The sequence below is a fragment of the Rousettus aegyptiacus genome, unplaced genomic scaffold (genome assembly GCF_014176215.1).
Source record: "Rousettus aegyptiacus isolate mRouAeg1 unplaced genomic scaffold, mRouAeg1.p scaffold_m13_p_2, whole genome shotgun sequence".
Classification (NCBI taxonomy): domain Eukaryota; kingdom Metazoa; phylum Chordata; class Mammalia; order Chiroptera; family Pteropodidae; genus Rousettus; species Rousettus aegyptiacus.
The window spans coordinates 34,155,079-34,172,091 of NW_023416295.1; the positions used below are offsets into that span (position 1 = coordinate 34,155,079).

At 40.5% G+C, this 17,013-nt stretch overlaps 1 protein-coding gene across 2 annotated transcripts in view; it reads left to right on the top strand.

The window, feature by feature from the left end:
- STAT1 (signal transducer and activator of transcription 1) overlaps nt 1-17,013 on the top strand; it is a 37,386-nt gene that overhangs the window by 5,135 nt on the left and 15,238 nt on the right. For both annotated transcript variants that reach the window (NM_001323591.1, XM_016161581.2), the window contains 10 exon segments: nt 548-646; nt 6,349-6,438; nt 7,637-7,715; nt 8,774-8,865; nt 9,081-9,232; nt 11,675-11,833; nt 13,151-13,243; nt 14,793-14,852; nt 16,070-16,099; nt 16,188-16,281. In NM_001323591.1, the coding sequence (NP_001310520.1) occupies nt 548-646; nt 6,349-6,438; nt 7,637-7,715; nt 8,774-8,865; nt 9,081-9,232; nt 11,675-11,833; nt 13,151-13,243; nt 14,793-14,852; nt 16,070-16,099; nt 16,188-16,281 (948 nt within the window).

The window sequence follows — 17,013 nt, forward strand, 5'->3', positions numbered from 1 at the left end:
GAATGTATCTGTGTTTTTGTAATACTAGTGAGTGGCGAAGTCAGATTAACTTTACAAAGATTTGGTTTCTTATAAACTTTGCTTGAATATACTTGTTATAAAAAGCTACGATGCCAGTATTTTGCAAACAGTTTTGACAAGGAAATAGAAGAACAGAAGAATATCTTTGGTCTAATTCAAAGCAGAGGCTAACAGATAAATTAATTGAGGAATATTATGGATAATTGTTGCATCATTTGCACTGTCTCAGGATCCTAACAGAATTGGGCTCAAGAACAATAGAAATTAAAGGAAAACTATTATAAGATCCATGTATAAAAATGCCTAGTTTTTTAAATCAGCAAGTAATTCAGGTACCTGCACTTAATTGGAAAGTTAGAGAAATTTCTGTCAAAATTTGTGAAAAGAATATTTTGATTTTATCAACAATAACTTACATAGAATTTAATAAATGTGAGATGAGTTTTCTCAGTGAATGTGAACAAATTCATTTTAATTTAAACATTCTGAAATTTATTTTATTTTTGTTCTAACAACCTGTATGTAGGATAATTTTCAGGAAGACCCAATACAGATGTCTATGATCATCTATAACTGTCTGAAGGAGGAAAGAAAAATCCTGGAAAATGCCCAGAGATTCAATCAGGTACTTTTTTTTCCTAATCGAACACTAAAAATAATAATAAAATAACAATTCATTCATCCATCCAACAAACATGATTGAGGCCCTGTTCAAGGCAGTGGTGAACAGCCCTCTGATTTTCTAGCCCCCAAAAGTGAGGAAAATCAGAAATAGAGATTTTGTGGACCCAGGCTTCAAGAAAGGACCCTAATCTAGTGAAAGTCATTCTAGTGAGGGAGGGAGACAACACATACACGCAGTCCTTTCAGGAAGTGAAAATTGCTGTGAAGATGATAAAGCAGGATACCGCCTAGATAGTACTGGAGTGTCTGGGGATTGTTTGTTTAAATCAGGATCAGAAGACTTCTCTGAGGTGCTCAGGCAGGAAAGGAAGCAGGGAGACAGTGGGCTCTTGGAGACGTCTAAGGGAGATGAGCTGGGAGTACACACAATAGAAGTGAGAAGTGAAGAGGTTCATGTTATGTTTTGGACACGGTACGGTAGAACTTAGACTGAAGGATCAGACATAGGTGTAAGAAGATGTGAAAAAATTGAAGATGACCTCATTTGTGACTCGAGTTACTTGGAGATACCGTTAATTGAGTTGGGAAAGACAGGAAGGGAGGAGGGTAGAGTTTTTTGCAGGGCCCACCCAGTAGGTTTTGGGAAAATCAAAAGCTTTAGTTTAACAAAGATTGAGATACCTGTTAAATTTCTAAGACAGCCAAACAGTGAATGAGTCAGAGTTGGACTAGTACAAGATTTTTGATCATGATTTTGCTGATCCTCATATATACCTTCTTGGTGATCAGGGTTCAGCAGATTTTTGAAGTTGCTATGTCATTTACTCATTCCTTTCTTGAGAATTGGGGTGGTGGGAACAACCTAGCAGGCAGAAAGTTGTGAAACCACTGTGATAGGAGTTGTTCTGGCTGAGACCATTCCAGTATGAGGGGGAGAATGCCAGAGTACGCAATGGAATGCGTCCTGTGTGCATTTTACTAACAAATAACTAACAAAGTAAACTGAAAATTTGGGGAGAGAGAGAGAGAATTTAAATAGTGGTGGCGAATGCCATCCTCTATGCACATCCCGAGCATTCGCCCAGTCCTTGTGAATCTGCTGTTCCCAGGCATGTTTTTCCTGTGTCTCTGTCACACAAAGCCCCTTGATGCACTAAGCATTTAGAGAGACATATTATTTGTTCTAAACTCAAGCTGACAAGTTCATCTGGTACCCAGCCTGGTGAACAAAAGTGTATATCAACATTGGAAGAAAAGCTGGCCATATTGTCTCCTCTGAGAGAGGTGTGTCTGTCTTCAGCATGACACACACCTAGGAGGTTTTAAGCAGGGAATTTTGATTATGTGGGATTTTCATCTTAATAGCATTATGTGATGGGACAATCCTGTATCTCAAAAAAACTTGAGGGGATGGCCAAGCACAGAGATGGGCAGAAGAATGAACTGTCCACCTTAGCACTCAAGTGTTTCTTTCCTCGTATTTGGCCCCAAGGCCCAGAGTTGGCACTGGGAGACAGAGGAGATGACTTCTCCCTTGGATCAACCCCATCTCCTGGGTGTATTTTGGGTCTTGAGGGCTTGCCAGCTTTTGAGCTCCCCTTTACAAATGTAGGTAACTTGAGGAGAGACTGATTTTAAGCCTCTCAGAGGACACCTGAGTTATCAGTGAACACTTGAGGAAGTTCAGTTGACTGCCCAGCTCAGAGCAAGAGAAGTGAGGCCTTCTTGGGGTTTGAGGCTCCTGGATGTCTAGGGATGTCAGAGAAAGGCGAAAAACATAGTAGATACTTCCTTATCCAGCTGACTACTGGCTGGGAAATTTAGAAACATCTCTTCACCATTTTCCCCCTTTTGAAGTAATTATATTTTAATAACATCTTTTATTTATACTGATATATGTATTTATAGAATGATGTGATGTATTTTCTTCAAAATAACCTAGTTTGGGGGCCAGAGGAGTAGGGAGAATATAGATGAAACAAGAGTTTATGAATAGATCATTATTAAAACTGTGACAGGTACATAAGGATTCAGAAGTTCAAGTTAAAAACATGCAAAATTCAGAGCCAGTTTAGAGTATTTAAAGAGCACAGAGTTGTGTATAAATACTGGAATAGGAAGTATTGTTCCCATTATTTTTTGTTTTAATAGAGAGCTTTGGGGAAATATGTTTAAGAGAATATTATAGTAAACTATAAATGTTTATCTGCTGCCATTATAGCACACTAAGCTTTTTTCTTTCTTCCTTTTTTTTCTTCCTTCCTTTTTTTTTTTCCTTCCTTACCTTCTTTTTTTCTCCATCTCTCTTTCTGTCTGTCTGTGTGTCTGTCTTTCTTTCAACTAACTATATGTTTTAAATTTATGTCCGTAGGGTTCACCACAGGGGGTGGTGATGATTTCTTTCAGGTTGGAGATAAAGGTATGAAGGGAATCTAGGCTTCCCTTTGCTATTCCATCTTTGCAATCTTGAGTAATACTAGAATTACCATGTGCTGAGTGCATATATTTCAGGCCCTGTGCTAAGCACCTTATAAACATTATTTTATTTGAATAAATAGTTTCAAAATGGTTGTTGGAGGTAAATATTCTTATCTCCATTTTACAGTTGAGAATACCAAGGTTTAGAGGTCAAGTCCTTTGTTCAAGGCCACAGGGAAAGTGAGGTTTGGAATTTAAACCTAGAACTGTCTGACTCTAAAACCCATTCATTATAGAAGTCACTTCACCTCTTTTGAGTTTTCTGATCTGTGAAATAGGACATGAAGGCATTGCGACTGGGACTTTCAACACTCTTTGAGTGCCTGTCATATATCCCCTTGCCTGGACAGCTGCTCATTCAGTTGAATAGAACAGCCTCCCTGAGCAGAAGATTTTTCTTAGGTCTAGATGTGTAAGTAACCGAGTTCTAAATAAAACCCTCCAGACAAGGTTCAGAGGTGCAGGTGTGAAATGAGAAAATAGGAGTAGGTGACGGCTAAGGTCCCTTGCAGCTTTAATGTTTGATGTTCCTGTGGTTTCCTCATGTTTCCTGGTTTGTCAGAAAATTAAAAAGTTAAAGACTCATCCTGGATGTAGTATCAGAGTAAAAAGTGTACAGTAGTCACATGTTTATTTTTTAAGTATATGATAGTAAGCTACCAGCTAAGCAGCTGCTTAACAGATGGGATAGAGGGATGGAGCAGGAGTGAGAAGAAGGAGTAAGAATACCCAAGGGTTTTAATAACTCAGGTGGAGTTATTAAACTACTGCTTAAGTTTGAAGCTGGAGGTTTCTTATGCCTCTGCCACAATCACCAGATTTTTTCCACCGAGCACCTCCCAGTATGACAGCGGTGAGGGAATATAGTAGTGGGAGTGCAGCTGCATTCTTAGAACCATGATTGTTTATAACCCTTGATAGTTTACGGAAGAGGACCAGGAAGTCAGGACCCGCCAGTGGGTGAAGTATCCCAGCTGTTAGCAGAGCCTACAGGACATGGAGGATATCCAGCTGGCTTAGAAACGGACAACAGCAGAGATTTCCCTGCAGAGACAGGAAGCCTTATGGAACTAACTGCTCAGGTGATGGCTCATTCTGAGCAGCCAGAGCCGTCCAAGTTATCACTTTGTGACATGTGGCACCTGAGGATACCAACCATTTTCATGTATTTCTAATATAGTTTACACTGATGTAATTCAGCTGCTTTGAATCTCTGCTGTTGCAGAGTATATAAAGTGAAAGAAAACTTCCAAATGTTTTCTGTGAACAAATAATAACTTTGATTACCTAAACCTAACAAAGATAAAACAAAAAAGAAAATCTGGACCAATTTCACTGATGAATGTAAATATAAAAATAATAAAATATTAGGGATCAGAATTAAATACTACTTTAAGAAAATAATATGTAGGATTTATTCTAGATTACAAGAGTAAATCATGACTAGGTAATTGATTAATATAATTCAATATATAAATAGATATAAGGAGAAAAAGCATATGCTTATCTCCATGCTGAACAGGTCTGAAAAAAATCCAACACCCATCCCTGATTTAAAAAAAACTCAATAAAATAGGCATTGATGGATACCTCCCTAACATATTAAAATATACATCTCTTAATTCTAGGGGTGGTATCTTACTTGATTGGGAAAACTTCAGTAAGTCAGAGCCATGGCAAGGATGTCCATTATTGCCATTGCTGTATAGCATTGTGTTGGTGGTATTGGCCATTTTAGACAAAAGAAAATCATCAGAGCGTAAGAATTAAAAAAAACATCATAAAGACAATCGACTTTTCCTGAACTCATTTTAATGTGATCCCAGTAAAATGATAATTTGTTTTCTAGAGTTCTACAAATTGATTCTGAAATTCACCTGAAAAATAAACATGCAAGAATTGTAAGGAAACTCATGAAAAAGTAGAGCAATGACATGGGACTATCCCTACTAGATGAACTACAACCCCTTCATAATTAAACTTTGTTCAAAGGTTTAAGCTTATGAAGAGAAAGGCCAATGGGAAAGAACAGAAAGATCTAGAAGTAAACCCAGATGCATATGGAAATTTATATGATGGCAACTCAAAGTACTGGGGAAAATATGAACTTTTATTAAATGTTGTTTTTCCAGGGTAGCCTTGGAAAAAAGTTAAAATTGGACCCATACTTCACATTAAACAAAAGAATAAACTTCAGATGTATTAGAGATCTAAAAGTAAAAACAAAGACCATGTGAGTGCTAGGAGAAAAAAGTGGGTGAACTCCTTTATAATCTGTCAGTAAGGAAAGGCTTTCTAATATGAGGGGAAATCCAGGAATAAAAAGAGAAAGGACTGATAAATCTGAATATATAAAATGCCTTTGTAGAATCTGTGCTGAGCATTATGTGAGATAGGTTGACAGGCATAGTTTTTGCCCGCGAGGCTTTAACTAAACAAAAATGGAATCTTTCTGGCATTTGACCTCTGAGAACAGGTCCATCTTGTTTTCCACTCTAATGCTTGGGCCTAGAACATTGCCTGACCTTGACTTAGTGCCTCATAAGTGTATGCCACATGAATAAATCAGGGAATACCATATGTAATGAACAAATAGGTGCTGCTGTGTCTGAGTCTTCTGATTAACAAGGATAAGGACTAATACTCCTAGTGAGTCTGGATCGATATCCATTATTACTTTAGAATAGCAGATACTCATTTAAGTCCTTAACAGCAGTTCTATTTGTTTGATGTCTCTCAGTCACCTGGGATGTTATGTAAATGGGGTTTCTGATTCAGTTATCATCAGATTAGGACCTGAAATTTTGCATTTTCAATAAGCTCCCAAGTGGCAGGGTGCTGCTAATCCTGGGATGACACTGTGAATCACAAGGCTTTAAGACAATAGGAAGAATCTTGTCTACAGAATTTGAGAAACCCTGAAATTCCCTGGTGGCTCAATGCAACTCTATGAATTAATGGAAAATTTCAAAAATACTGTTTGTTTATTTTAGGCAAGAACTGAGTCTAGTTTTTCTATAGTGTTAACAATTTGTTAGCATTTTCCAGAGCTTTGGGAACTGAGCTATTCCTTATAGATTCTCAAGTGGAAAGCCTGTAGGGAAATTTTGGAAGGTCTGGTAGGTAGCGGGGAGACATAGTCTATAAACTTGACTTTGGAGTGTAACCAGTAGGTAAATACGCCAGAGGAAATGATGGCTGTTAACCATACACCTCCTGTTACAGGCTCAGTCAGGGAATATTCAGAGCACTGTGATGTTAGACAAACAGAAGGAGCTTGACAGCAAAGTCCGAAATGTGAAGGATAAAGTTATGGTGAGTACTGACAAAATATATACATTTATTGTATAACTTTTTGTAGAGGAAAAAAGGTTTTAGTTGCTCTAATGTAAAAGTAACTGATTTCAGTTCTTTAAGTAGCTGAGAAGAAAAGTTTTGCTGAAGTTCCAAACCTTAATTAAACAAATTGGTAAAACCAATTTGGCAGATATGGCCCCTCTTGTGACTTCCAAACATTGAGCTTATCTTATTCTTCCTTGTAGTGTTGTGCTCTGTCGACTTTGCTCCATCACCCAATAAACTAGACGTTGCTGCTCCACATAGCTCTTTTTTATCTGTACCTCTCAAATTGAAGTATTCCTGGGGTTACACATTACCCCAGGAAAAACATGGCCCATCCTCCTCAAGCATCAGTTTTATTCTAAGACTTGGAAAGGGAGCAAAAACATTTCCTTGAAAGAAGTTCTGATACATTTCTGATCAGGATAAAACATCCAGAACAATTTTTATATAAACTTGCAAGACATTTGTAGAAACGGAAGGCCGCTTTAGCACCCTTGGTGATACATGGTCTCTCCCCTCCATTGTGAGAGCTATTTGAGAGGAAAAGGCAAGGAAGCTTACTTTATGCCACACCTGTATCAGTGGAAAAGGGTTTCCAGTTGAGGGAGGTGATCTCCCATGGGGCTCTGGGCCAGTGGCCGTGACTTAAGGACTTCAGACAGCATCTTTCCAAACTCTGCAATTTTTTTTTTTTTTTTAGGCGAGGCAACCCTTAGTTGACCTCACAGATTGCAAGGACCTTGTCAGCTTACAATCGCTTATTTTTTTTTTTTTTTATGCCTACAGCACCTGGTCTTCCTAGGTGGTCTCTTATCAAAATACTAACCAGGCCCGACCCTGCTTAGCTTCCGAAATCAGACGGGATCGGGCTTGTTCAGGACCGTAGACAAAACTTTGCATTCTTTGAAGCAACTTTTATCTTGAGCCTTTTAGGGAAACACTTTGTTAAAGTAGATGTCAGTGGGCCTAGTCTGGAAATAGCCATATATTTTTTTTGCTAAAATGTTATATATACTTATTAACGATACAGAAATTGTTTAGTGTACGTGATTAGGATTTTGCAAGTCTAGTCTGTCTTGGAGCAGGATTGTTTCCATGGTTTTCTGGAAAATCTTTCCTGAACTCTTTGGAAGCTGATCAGTAGATAACCTGATTATATCTTTATTTGTAGTGTATAGAGCATGAAATCAAGACCCTAGAAGATTTACAGGATGAATATGACTTTAAATGCAAAACCTCACAAAACAGAGGTAAGAGTTAACGCTTGAAGCAATGGTCATTGGCTGAAATTTTTTCTGTCTACAGTAGATAACAAATATTCCTTCATAATTGCCAGATATTTTATGACTCAGAATTGCTAGTCTTGGCTTCTTGATGACCCAAGCCTGGGTTTCTTAACCTCAATACTGTTGACATTTTGGGCCAGCTAATTCTTTTGTGTGCGTGTATGGGGCTGTCCTGTGCATTGTAGGGTGTTTAGCAGCATCTCTCACTTCTACCCACTAGATGGCAGTAGAACTATCCCTTCATTCCCAGTGGTGACAATTGAAACTGTCCCCAGACATTGCCGGGTGTTCCCTGGAGGACAAAATCACTGATAACTACTAGTTATATGTTATTTATTTTAGTTATTGTGCCAACCCCACTGATTGACAGAGACTAATAGGTATGTGGAGTTACCTGCCCTAATACCTACAGCTCCTTAAAACATTCTAGCTCCATGTGTATACAGATAACTCTCACCATTTTTCTCATGTATTAAAGCATGTATCACTCTATTTTGTTGTTGTTTGTTTTTAATGATGACGGCAACTGAAAATAACCCAAAAGTGTGCATTGTGTGGAACATATAAGGTATTGCTGTAACCCTAGCAGTCATTTGGAGGATAACATGGTTAATATTGGAGAGATGATTAGTATGATTTGGGTAAAAGGAATGAGAGAAAGTCTTATTATTTCCTATCATCTACTTCTCTTTTAAAGCTACAGGTATGCTTTTTTTTTTTTATCTAAAGTTTTTTATTTTGTCACTTTCTTTCATTTTAGGTCATATTCTGACAGTGATTTAAGAACCAGACAGTACTGTTTCCAATTTAGATAGGTCATTGAAAACAAGTACTTTGTTCCAGTATGTTTAGTTTTTATACTTAGAATATTTTTCTTGTTCAAAAAAAATTGAAGAAGACCCAACTTTGACTTATCATCACCAGACAGCATTCGGGTCATATTTCTCCTAAATGTATGTGGATCCTGGCTTCAGTTAGTCTTGTCTTCTTTTACATTTATGTTTATGTGCTGTCTTTCACAGAACACGAAGCCAATGGTGTGGCAAAGAATGACCAGAAACAGGAACAGATGTTACTCCACAAGATGTATTTAATGCTTGACAATAAGAGAAAGGTAGCGATTCACTTTCTAGAAAAACATGTTGCTTTTGTCGCAGACTGTAAATAATGGATTTGAAGCGTAGAATAGAGGAAAAATTATTTTTATAAACACTTGGCTTAGAGCTGCAATTGAGATGAAAGAATATTTGCTTTGCTTGAAAAATAACATGTTAAAATTCAGCGATTCAAGATGAATTTATTTCACTTTGTTTCTTCCTCTCCCTTTAGGAAGTAGTTCTCAAAATAATAGAGTTGTTGAATATCACCGAACTTACCCAGAAAGCCCTGATTAACGATGAACTGGTGGAATGGAAGCAAAGACAACAGAGTGCTTGTATTGGGGGACCTCCCAACGCTTGCCTTGATCAGTTGCAGAACTGGTAAGATTCTCCAAAGCGGAAAATTGGGAGCTGACAGGTTAAGCATTTAAACTCATAAAGTGTACATTCGAGCTGCCTTAGTTGAATGGACCTGTCAAAACTCTGGTTTCGAGTTTGAGATAGTCCAGCTTCTTCTTGCCCCAGAAACATTCACTTGGAAAGCACAGCGTTGTTCACACCATGGCTGTGTTCAGCCGTGTTCTGCTTAGGTTGGAACATTCTTCTCCCTGTTATACAGGTACCGTACGATGCATCATTTGACTATGCCAAAACGCCAGTGACGTGGTTATCATGTAACACATTTAACAAGTTGAATCCTAATGTTTTATTAAAAACAAAATAGCTTGAGGCATTTTCTAGGATTACATGAAATGATAGTTTGTCATGGGCCAGTCCTTCAGCCATCCACCCAGTAAACACTTAATAAATGCTATATTCCAGGTATTGGGTTAGGATCTGGGGAGCAAAACCAGGATTGCATGACGTAATAGTTTGTTGTGGGCCAGTCATTTAACCATCCACCCAGTAAATATTTATCGAATGCTGTATTGGGCTAGGATCTGAGGGGCAAAAGGATGAGTCATTCTTGGTCTTCGCCCGTAGAGGGAGCTCTCATTGTGGAGGTGGGAGATAGACGTGGTAGTGATTCTGTGCAGCGAAATGTTGCTGGTGCTTTTAACAAAGGTCCCTCCCAAGTTCTGTGGAGGGCAAAGGCAGGAGCCACCAGGAAAAGCTTCCAAGAGGAATTGCGCTTGCACCGACTCTTGAGTGAACAGGAGTGCTTCATGTAGACCAGTGAGGAGAACAGCACAGATGGAGGTGCAGAGGTGGGGGAGGCTGGGCACGAGCTGGGCCAGCAGTACTATACGTTGGATGGCTGGAGAGTGGGGTGCCAGGGAGGGCAGGAAAAGCAGATCTGGCAAGACACTAGGGCCCGGTTGTGGAGGCTTGCACACCATGCTGGGAAGGGGACTTTATTTACTGGGCCCTGGTGAGCCAGACAGGCTTTTTATTTAAGTAGAGGTTTATTCCCCCGATTTTTTATTAAGAAAGGTCACTCTGGCAGCAGTCTGGAGGATGGAATAGAGATAGAAAGGTCACCAGCTGTGCTACAGTGAACATATAGGTGTAATCTAGGGGCGGGCTGACTTGGGATCAAGTTGGGGGGCGTGGTGGGGGGGATGCAGACAGAAGAGGTACAATCAGAGGGGATGTAAAGGAATGTGATGTGGAACAATTCCCAAGGACCGAAGGATAAGAGATCTCCTGAGATGATTTTCTGAGTTGCTAATTTTTTCAAAAAGAATTCACAGTTTATCTGTAGCCATTTGTTTTTGTTCTGGGAACTGCCTGCCTGTGTCCCGGATTTCTTGTGGGTCAGAATGGAGCTTCCCAGCCCAGTGTACCTGGTGCGGCTTAAGAGGCACTGGCCTGGGCTGCCTGTAGCTCCGTAGCGGTCGCTTTAGGCCACAAGGAGCCTCTGCCCGAGGCACAAATGCCACCCCCCATCTCCTACTGTGCTGTACCCGTATTACCATTTTCTGGTGTCCATGACTGAAACGACGCCGGGAGGCACGAGGTGGGAACTTCTCAGGAACACGCCCACCCCGCCATCATCCTGCCTTCTCATTTCATGGCCAAGGGCTGCTCCCTCTGTGTTTAGAACTAGATTCAAGGAATGAAAACAAACACAAAGTAAAAGAGGTGTCTTTCATTGGGGAGACGATTTTTTTCCTGTCATTACTCCAGGCAAATAAAATGACACTTTCATAGCCTGACTTGTTTCAGAGGCTGCATCACCGTTGGCAGTTTATGGTGAGGAAGGAGGAACCTGAAAGCAGTCGCTAGATTTCCTCCTTGGCTTATATTTTGAGTGTCTAGATTGAGCACATTGTCTTCTTTCAGGTCGGTGGAACAGTAGCCTTTGTTTCCGCCGCTTCTCCTAGCCAGGCCTAGCACCGTCTCTGCATCACTTCCGCAGCCTCTGGGCTGCTCACTACTTGCCGTCCTGATATAAAATTTTAAGGGACTCCTCACTGCCTCCTCCATCGCCTCTGATGGTGTCTGCCTTGTGGTGTGTCCCCTGCCTCTGCCCTCCTCTTCCCCTCATCCCTTTAAATCCTAGTTACCTTACAGGTCAGTCAAAGTCACAGATCCCCTAGAAGCCACTACTCCTACCAATCTCTCCTTAAGCCATTTTAGTAGTATGCAGAGGATTTTGAGCTGGGCTGTAATCCGTCAGTGAGTTTTTTCTCCCCAGATAACAACTACTTAACACCAAGATGAGCATTCCCCATTTCTTCCTGCAGTAAGGAGTGCAGCCGCATAGATAATGGCATGCGTTGCCTGCGAAAATCACTTGTTGGTTTCCGTGATTCCCTTTAATCCAGGCCGCTTTGGGACTGTTGTCGATTGAGACCCCTGCGCTTTGTACCTTTCCAGGTTCACCATAGTTGCAGAGAGTCTGCAGCAGGTTCGTCAGCAGCTTAAAAAGCTTGAGGAATTGGAACAGAAATTCACCTATGATCACGACCCCATTACAAAAAACAAACAGGCCTTATGGGACCGCACCTTCAGCCTTTTCCAGCAGCTCATTCAGAGGTAACTTGAGGGAGATTTATTTGCACCTGTTGCAGTATTTTACCCAGAGGAAAATTTTATGGAAATTCAAATAATTTAGGAGGTTTTGATGAGTTATGTATACTTTTTTATAGCCGATCAGCAGTTTCTGAATGTCTTGTTGATGCCAAAGGCCCTTCATTCTTGTAGCTGGATACTGGTACATCGTATTCCTTCTCCTTCCCTTGTAGCTAGGCTGTGCTGAGGCTTGTCACATTTAACCTCATGATATTGGCCCTCTCTTTCCGTGACCTCATCTCATTTCAGGCTTTTAAAACCAGTCTCCTGAACTCTTACAAAGTAGCCTCCACGTGGTCCCCTCCTCAGCCCCTAGTCCCTATGACCTGGCACTGTCCCAGGGCAGAGTTCTGTCTGGTTCTTTGTCATTTGCTAATCCAAATGGAGCCTCCTCCACTGGACACTCCTGTCCTGCCCCCGCTGCTTGGCCATTGCTGGCTATCGCAGAGGTAGCCTCCACACATGCCCCATGTTCAGGCAGACTTGACCTCATGCCTATCCTATACATTTACTTTTCGATGCCTCTCCTAGCAATGTTTCCTACCCCTCAGAGCCTTCTCTTCTTCTACCCGTTTTCAAAATCATATCATCCTGAAAGTTTCAGCTTATATCTCATCATGAAACCTTCCCAGAGTTCCCAAACAGATGTTATCTCCTTTCCAGATCTGCACAATTCATCCTGTAGTCCTCTCCCATTCCAGACTTTATTATATAGCTTTCTTCATATTTCCGTTACCTTTGTTATAAATTGGAAGGATGACATGCCTCTGTCGTCCTCTCTCCTTGTACAGTTTCTTGTCCACATGATAGGTGTTCCAAATATGGCACTGAGAAGAAGACTAGAGTTTTTATTGCAAGGGTTTTTTTAATGCTAACTTGACATAATAAAAATGTTTTTGGTTCCCTGTGGCTAATGTCCAAACAAGAATGCCTAGATATTGGAGTTCGAAATAATGAAGAACATTTACTTGTGTTTTAGAGAGCAAATTTGATTCTTCATGCAGAATTGTAAATGACTATGATCCCATTCAGGATTTTCATTGTAGAAGAGTGTCACAGATCACTGTAATTACCCTGTTTTTGTTGATTGCAAATTAGATTTGAATATTTCTTTACTGACAAACTAGAAGTTCTCACTTTATTCATTCAGCTTGTTAGAATCTTTAAAACCATCTAGGTTGTAGCCTCCTATCCCCCTTTCCTCTTAAGGAAAAACACATTTTTACTGCCTCAGCCTTAATGGAAATGCTAATCTATCTACACTTTGCTGGATATTTACAGCTCGTTTGTAGTGGAAAGACAGCCTTGCATGCCAACTCATCCTCAGAGGCCATTGGTTTTGAAGACTGGGGTACAATTCACTGTGAAGTTGAGGTAATAAAGAAAACATGTAACCTCTTCCGCTTCCTATCACATAGTTCACACCTTCATAGCACTATTATGTGTTTTAAAGGGGATAATTTTGCAGTAGGCATCTTAATATGAATTCTTATTTAGAATATGTCTCTTCCATATTCAAAATAGAAACAAAACAGATACATATATATATACACAAACACACCTTAATTTTTTCCAGCTGTAAATGTAATGCATGTTCATTGTAAAAAGGAATCAGAATTGCAGAAATCGTATGGTAGAGAGTAAAAGTTTCTAGTAGACTCATCTCTTTTTGAGCATAAGCTCATGACCCGAGCTTTATATAGCTCCAAAACTATATGCAGTATATGTGAGTGTTGACTTAAAACGCATATATTTTTCTGGTGGGTGATATCATAGCTTTCATCAGAAAGCTGTCTGTGATCTAAATATCTGTAAACCATCACAGCCTAGTGTCACGCCTCTCAGAATTTTGTCCATGTCTACACAAATATAAAAATAAATATATTTGTATATTTATTTGTGCATATATATTTGAGTACACCTATGTTTAAACATAGACGCGCACACACACACATACACACACACAAATTTATATGACAGAGTATTTCATTTTTAAAAACTAAGCTTTTACTGTGTATATTGTTTTTAGTCTATTTTTCTCCTTGGTAGTAAACAGTGGAAATGCTTCCATATGAGAAAATAGGGCTTTACTTTTTTCTGATTGGCAACATTCATTTAGCTATTCCTCCAAGGATGAGCAGCTGCTACTCTGAAAGTTGCACTTGCCTTCAGAACTGTCCCAGTCCCATTTTCTGGGGTGCTCCCCAGTTAAGTCCACAGGTGCTTCCTGGCTGCTGGTGTTATGGTGCCACACTCAGGCACGCACAGGGTCCTAGAACTCACAGCCGGAAAGTACACTAGAAATCTGATGCCATCCACCCGCCACACTAAGGAGAGCAGACCAGAGACTTGAGGGGCTTGTTCCCAAGGCCTCCAGCCTCACGGAGCAGAGCCACACCCGAACCCAGCTCTCTTTCCTTCCATTTTTCCACAACACCCTGGAGTGATTACAGATGTGACTCCCATTCCTGGTTATGAGTGATAGTTTTTATTTTCTCCCAACAGGAAAAACAGGAGATACAAATTTTAGTAAAAGTAATATTTGCTATTTTTTACCCACCTAATTGGCCAAAAATAGAAGTTTTGCTAAAACCCAATGTCGGCGAGGCTGTGTAGGGAAGCAGGTACCCTCACTAATGTCTTGGGGGAGTGTTAAATCAGTGCTGCTCTCTCTCAGGATCTAATGTTCCTGTTTTGCCCTAGCAGTTAGTTACACAGCTAGGGATCTATCCTACAGATACACTTAAAAAAAGAGAAAACCCAAGTAGATGCATAAGAATGTCAGTTCCATTGTTTGTAATAACCAAAAGCTGGAGGGGGTGGGGGTTATTGAAATGTTTGTGATAGCTAATTGGCATAATAAATAAATTGAAATAGATGAATAAATTGAAATAAAAGTAATGACTTTTATTTTTCTTTCTAGACTGTTGGTGAAATTGCAAGAGCTGAATTATAATTTGAAAGTCAAAGTCTTATTTGACAAGTAAGATATATTTAATCTTATCTAAGATGCATGTACTATGGAAATGCTGGTTTTGTTAACCAAATACAGTCTTATGCACTGGGGTCATTTGTAGGTGATCCTAGCAGATTTAAAGTGATAGCTCCCATTCTGGATGTTGGGAACTTCCCCTATAGCTAGTATAAATGAACAAAAGAATGAGTATGTTTTATGTATACGAGCTTGTATTGATCAAGTCTCAAAGCCTCCAGATGTGGCTCACCACCTTCCTCCCTGGCCAGCCTCAGAGGAGGGGCTTTTGGTCAAACACAAGACTGACAATCCTCCAGGCTGTAGTGATTTTGCAGCCAGTGTGGGGTTGTTTCTGGAGTGAAGTTGACAGCATTTTGGGAGGACCTGTATAGGGCCTGCTGGATTCTCCCTTCTCTCTTCTGGGCAGTAGGAACCCAGGAGTGCACAGAATCTCTCACAGGGGTCTGAATGGAGCAGGCCACCCCGTTTTGCCCATAGACCCTGAACTAGCACTGAGCTAGCCATGCATGTAAAGAAACAAGGTCACTTCCCCGCTCCTTGACATATCGAATGCTTTCGTTGATATGCATGACACACTGGTTTTGCAAGTTTTAGAACCATTTATTATAATCTAAATAGTTTTTCTCTGGCTTTTTTCTCTTTCCACTTCTGTAACAATATTCTTCCTTATAGCACAGTCCATGCTTTTGTTTTTCCTGCCATCGCATTTGGTTCTCAATGTTTATCACTTAGCTTTTGCTGCATAACAGACTGTCACAAAACTTAGTAACTTAAAACTCAGTAACTTACTGTTTTTCTTATTCTGTGGGCTGTAGGTGGTCCTTCTGGTCTGGGCCAGCTTGGTTGTCGCTGGGTGGTCTAGTTACATGTCTGAGGTCTTAGCTAGGATAACTGGGCCCTTCTCCAGTCATGTCTCAGAGATGCATTTTCACATGGTGACATTCCAAGTGGCTAAGAGTAGCAGCGTGTTAGGTCTGCTGGGGCTAGCCTTGAAACTGGTACAGTCTGGATGATTTATTACCCAGTGATACTTGGCAGAGCTGGTGCTAGGAATGAGTGAGTGAATGAAAGGGCAAAAAACCTGCAGACACAGATTTGTTTTTTATTGCTCTTTTATTTATACATACACTTTATATTTTTAAGCTTATTTCAAAATTAAATACACATGATTTTATATATATATATATAATTTTTTTTTTTTGCAGAGATGTGAATGAGAGAAATACAGTAAAAGGGTATGTAAAGTACTTTGCACTATATTTTATTGTCTTCTTTGTTTAATGGTTCCAAGCCTTTTAAGTATTTCTACCCCATATTGTCTAGTTTCAGAAAATTCAACATCTTGGGCACTCATACAAAAGTGATGAACATGGAGGAGTCCACCAATGGAAGTCTGGCGGCAGAATTTCGACACCTGGTAGGGAGACCAGTTTTCCCCTCTTTTACTTTGTGTCTGGTTTATTAGGACTTTGGACAGTAGAGTGGCACTTTGTGAACTGTGTGATGTGGAGGCACCCCCCAACCCCACAAGAGGAGACGTCCCAGAGTTTGTGCCTGATGCCTTTACTAGCGCTTGGGGAATCTCGGTTCCTCCTCCTTATCCCAGGACAGTTCACTCTGTTTCCCGCAGTCTCTCTCCCAGAGATACCTCTTCTGGGCTGCAGCAGTCTCAGTAAAACATTCTACAGACCAGTGCACACATAAATCATCTGCACTTTTTGCCTCCACAACCTCAGCGATCACTCACTCTAGACTTGCAATTTTCTCAAAGGTTATTATTGCTCCCACATCCTGGCTGTTTCTTCTCCCCTCTCTGAGTGTGGCAAACCCCAGGAGTCTGTCCTCAGCCCCTTCACATTCTCCTTCCTGGTGGTCTTACACAGCTACTGCCTCTACCACTTAATCTCCAGAGGACTAGGGCCTGTTCCACCAGGCAGTAGACATCCAGCAGGGGGTGTGGAGGTGGGCAGTGCGTTCTTGCCTACCTCTGGAAAACCCTGGATGCGAGTTGTTCTGAGGATGTGTTGGCGCTGAGCTCTGTGCACTCCCTGGGTCGGAGCCTGCAGGAGGTTCAAGGCACCCTTCTCACTGGTGACCATCTTTCAAACCAACAAACTCATAGTCAGGAAGATAGACCTTGTGTGAGAGC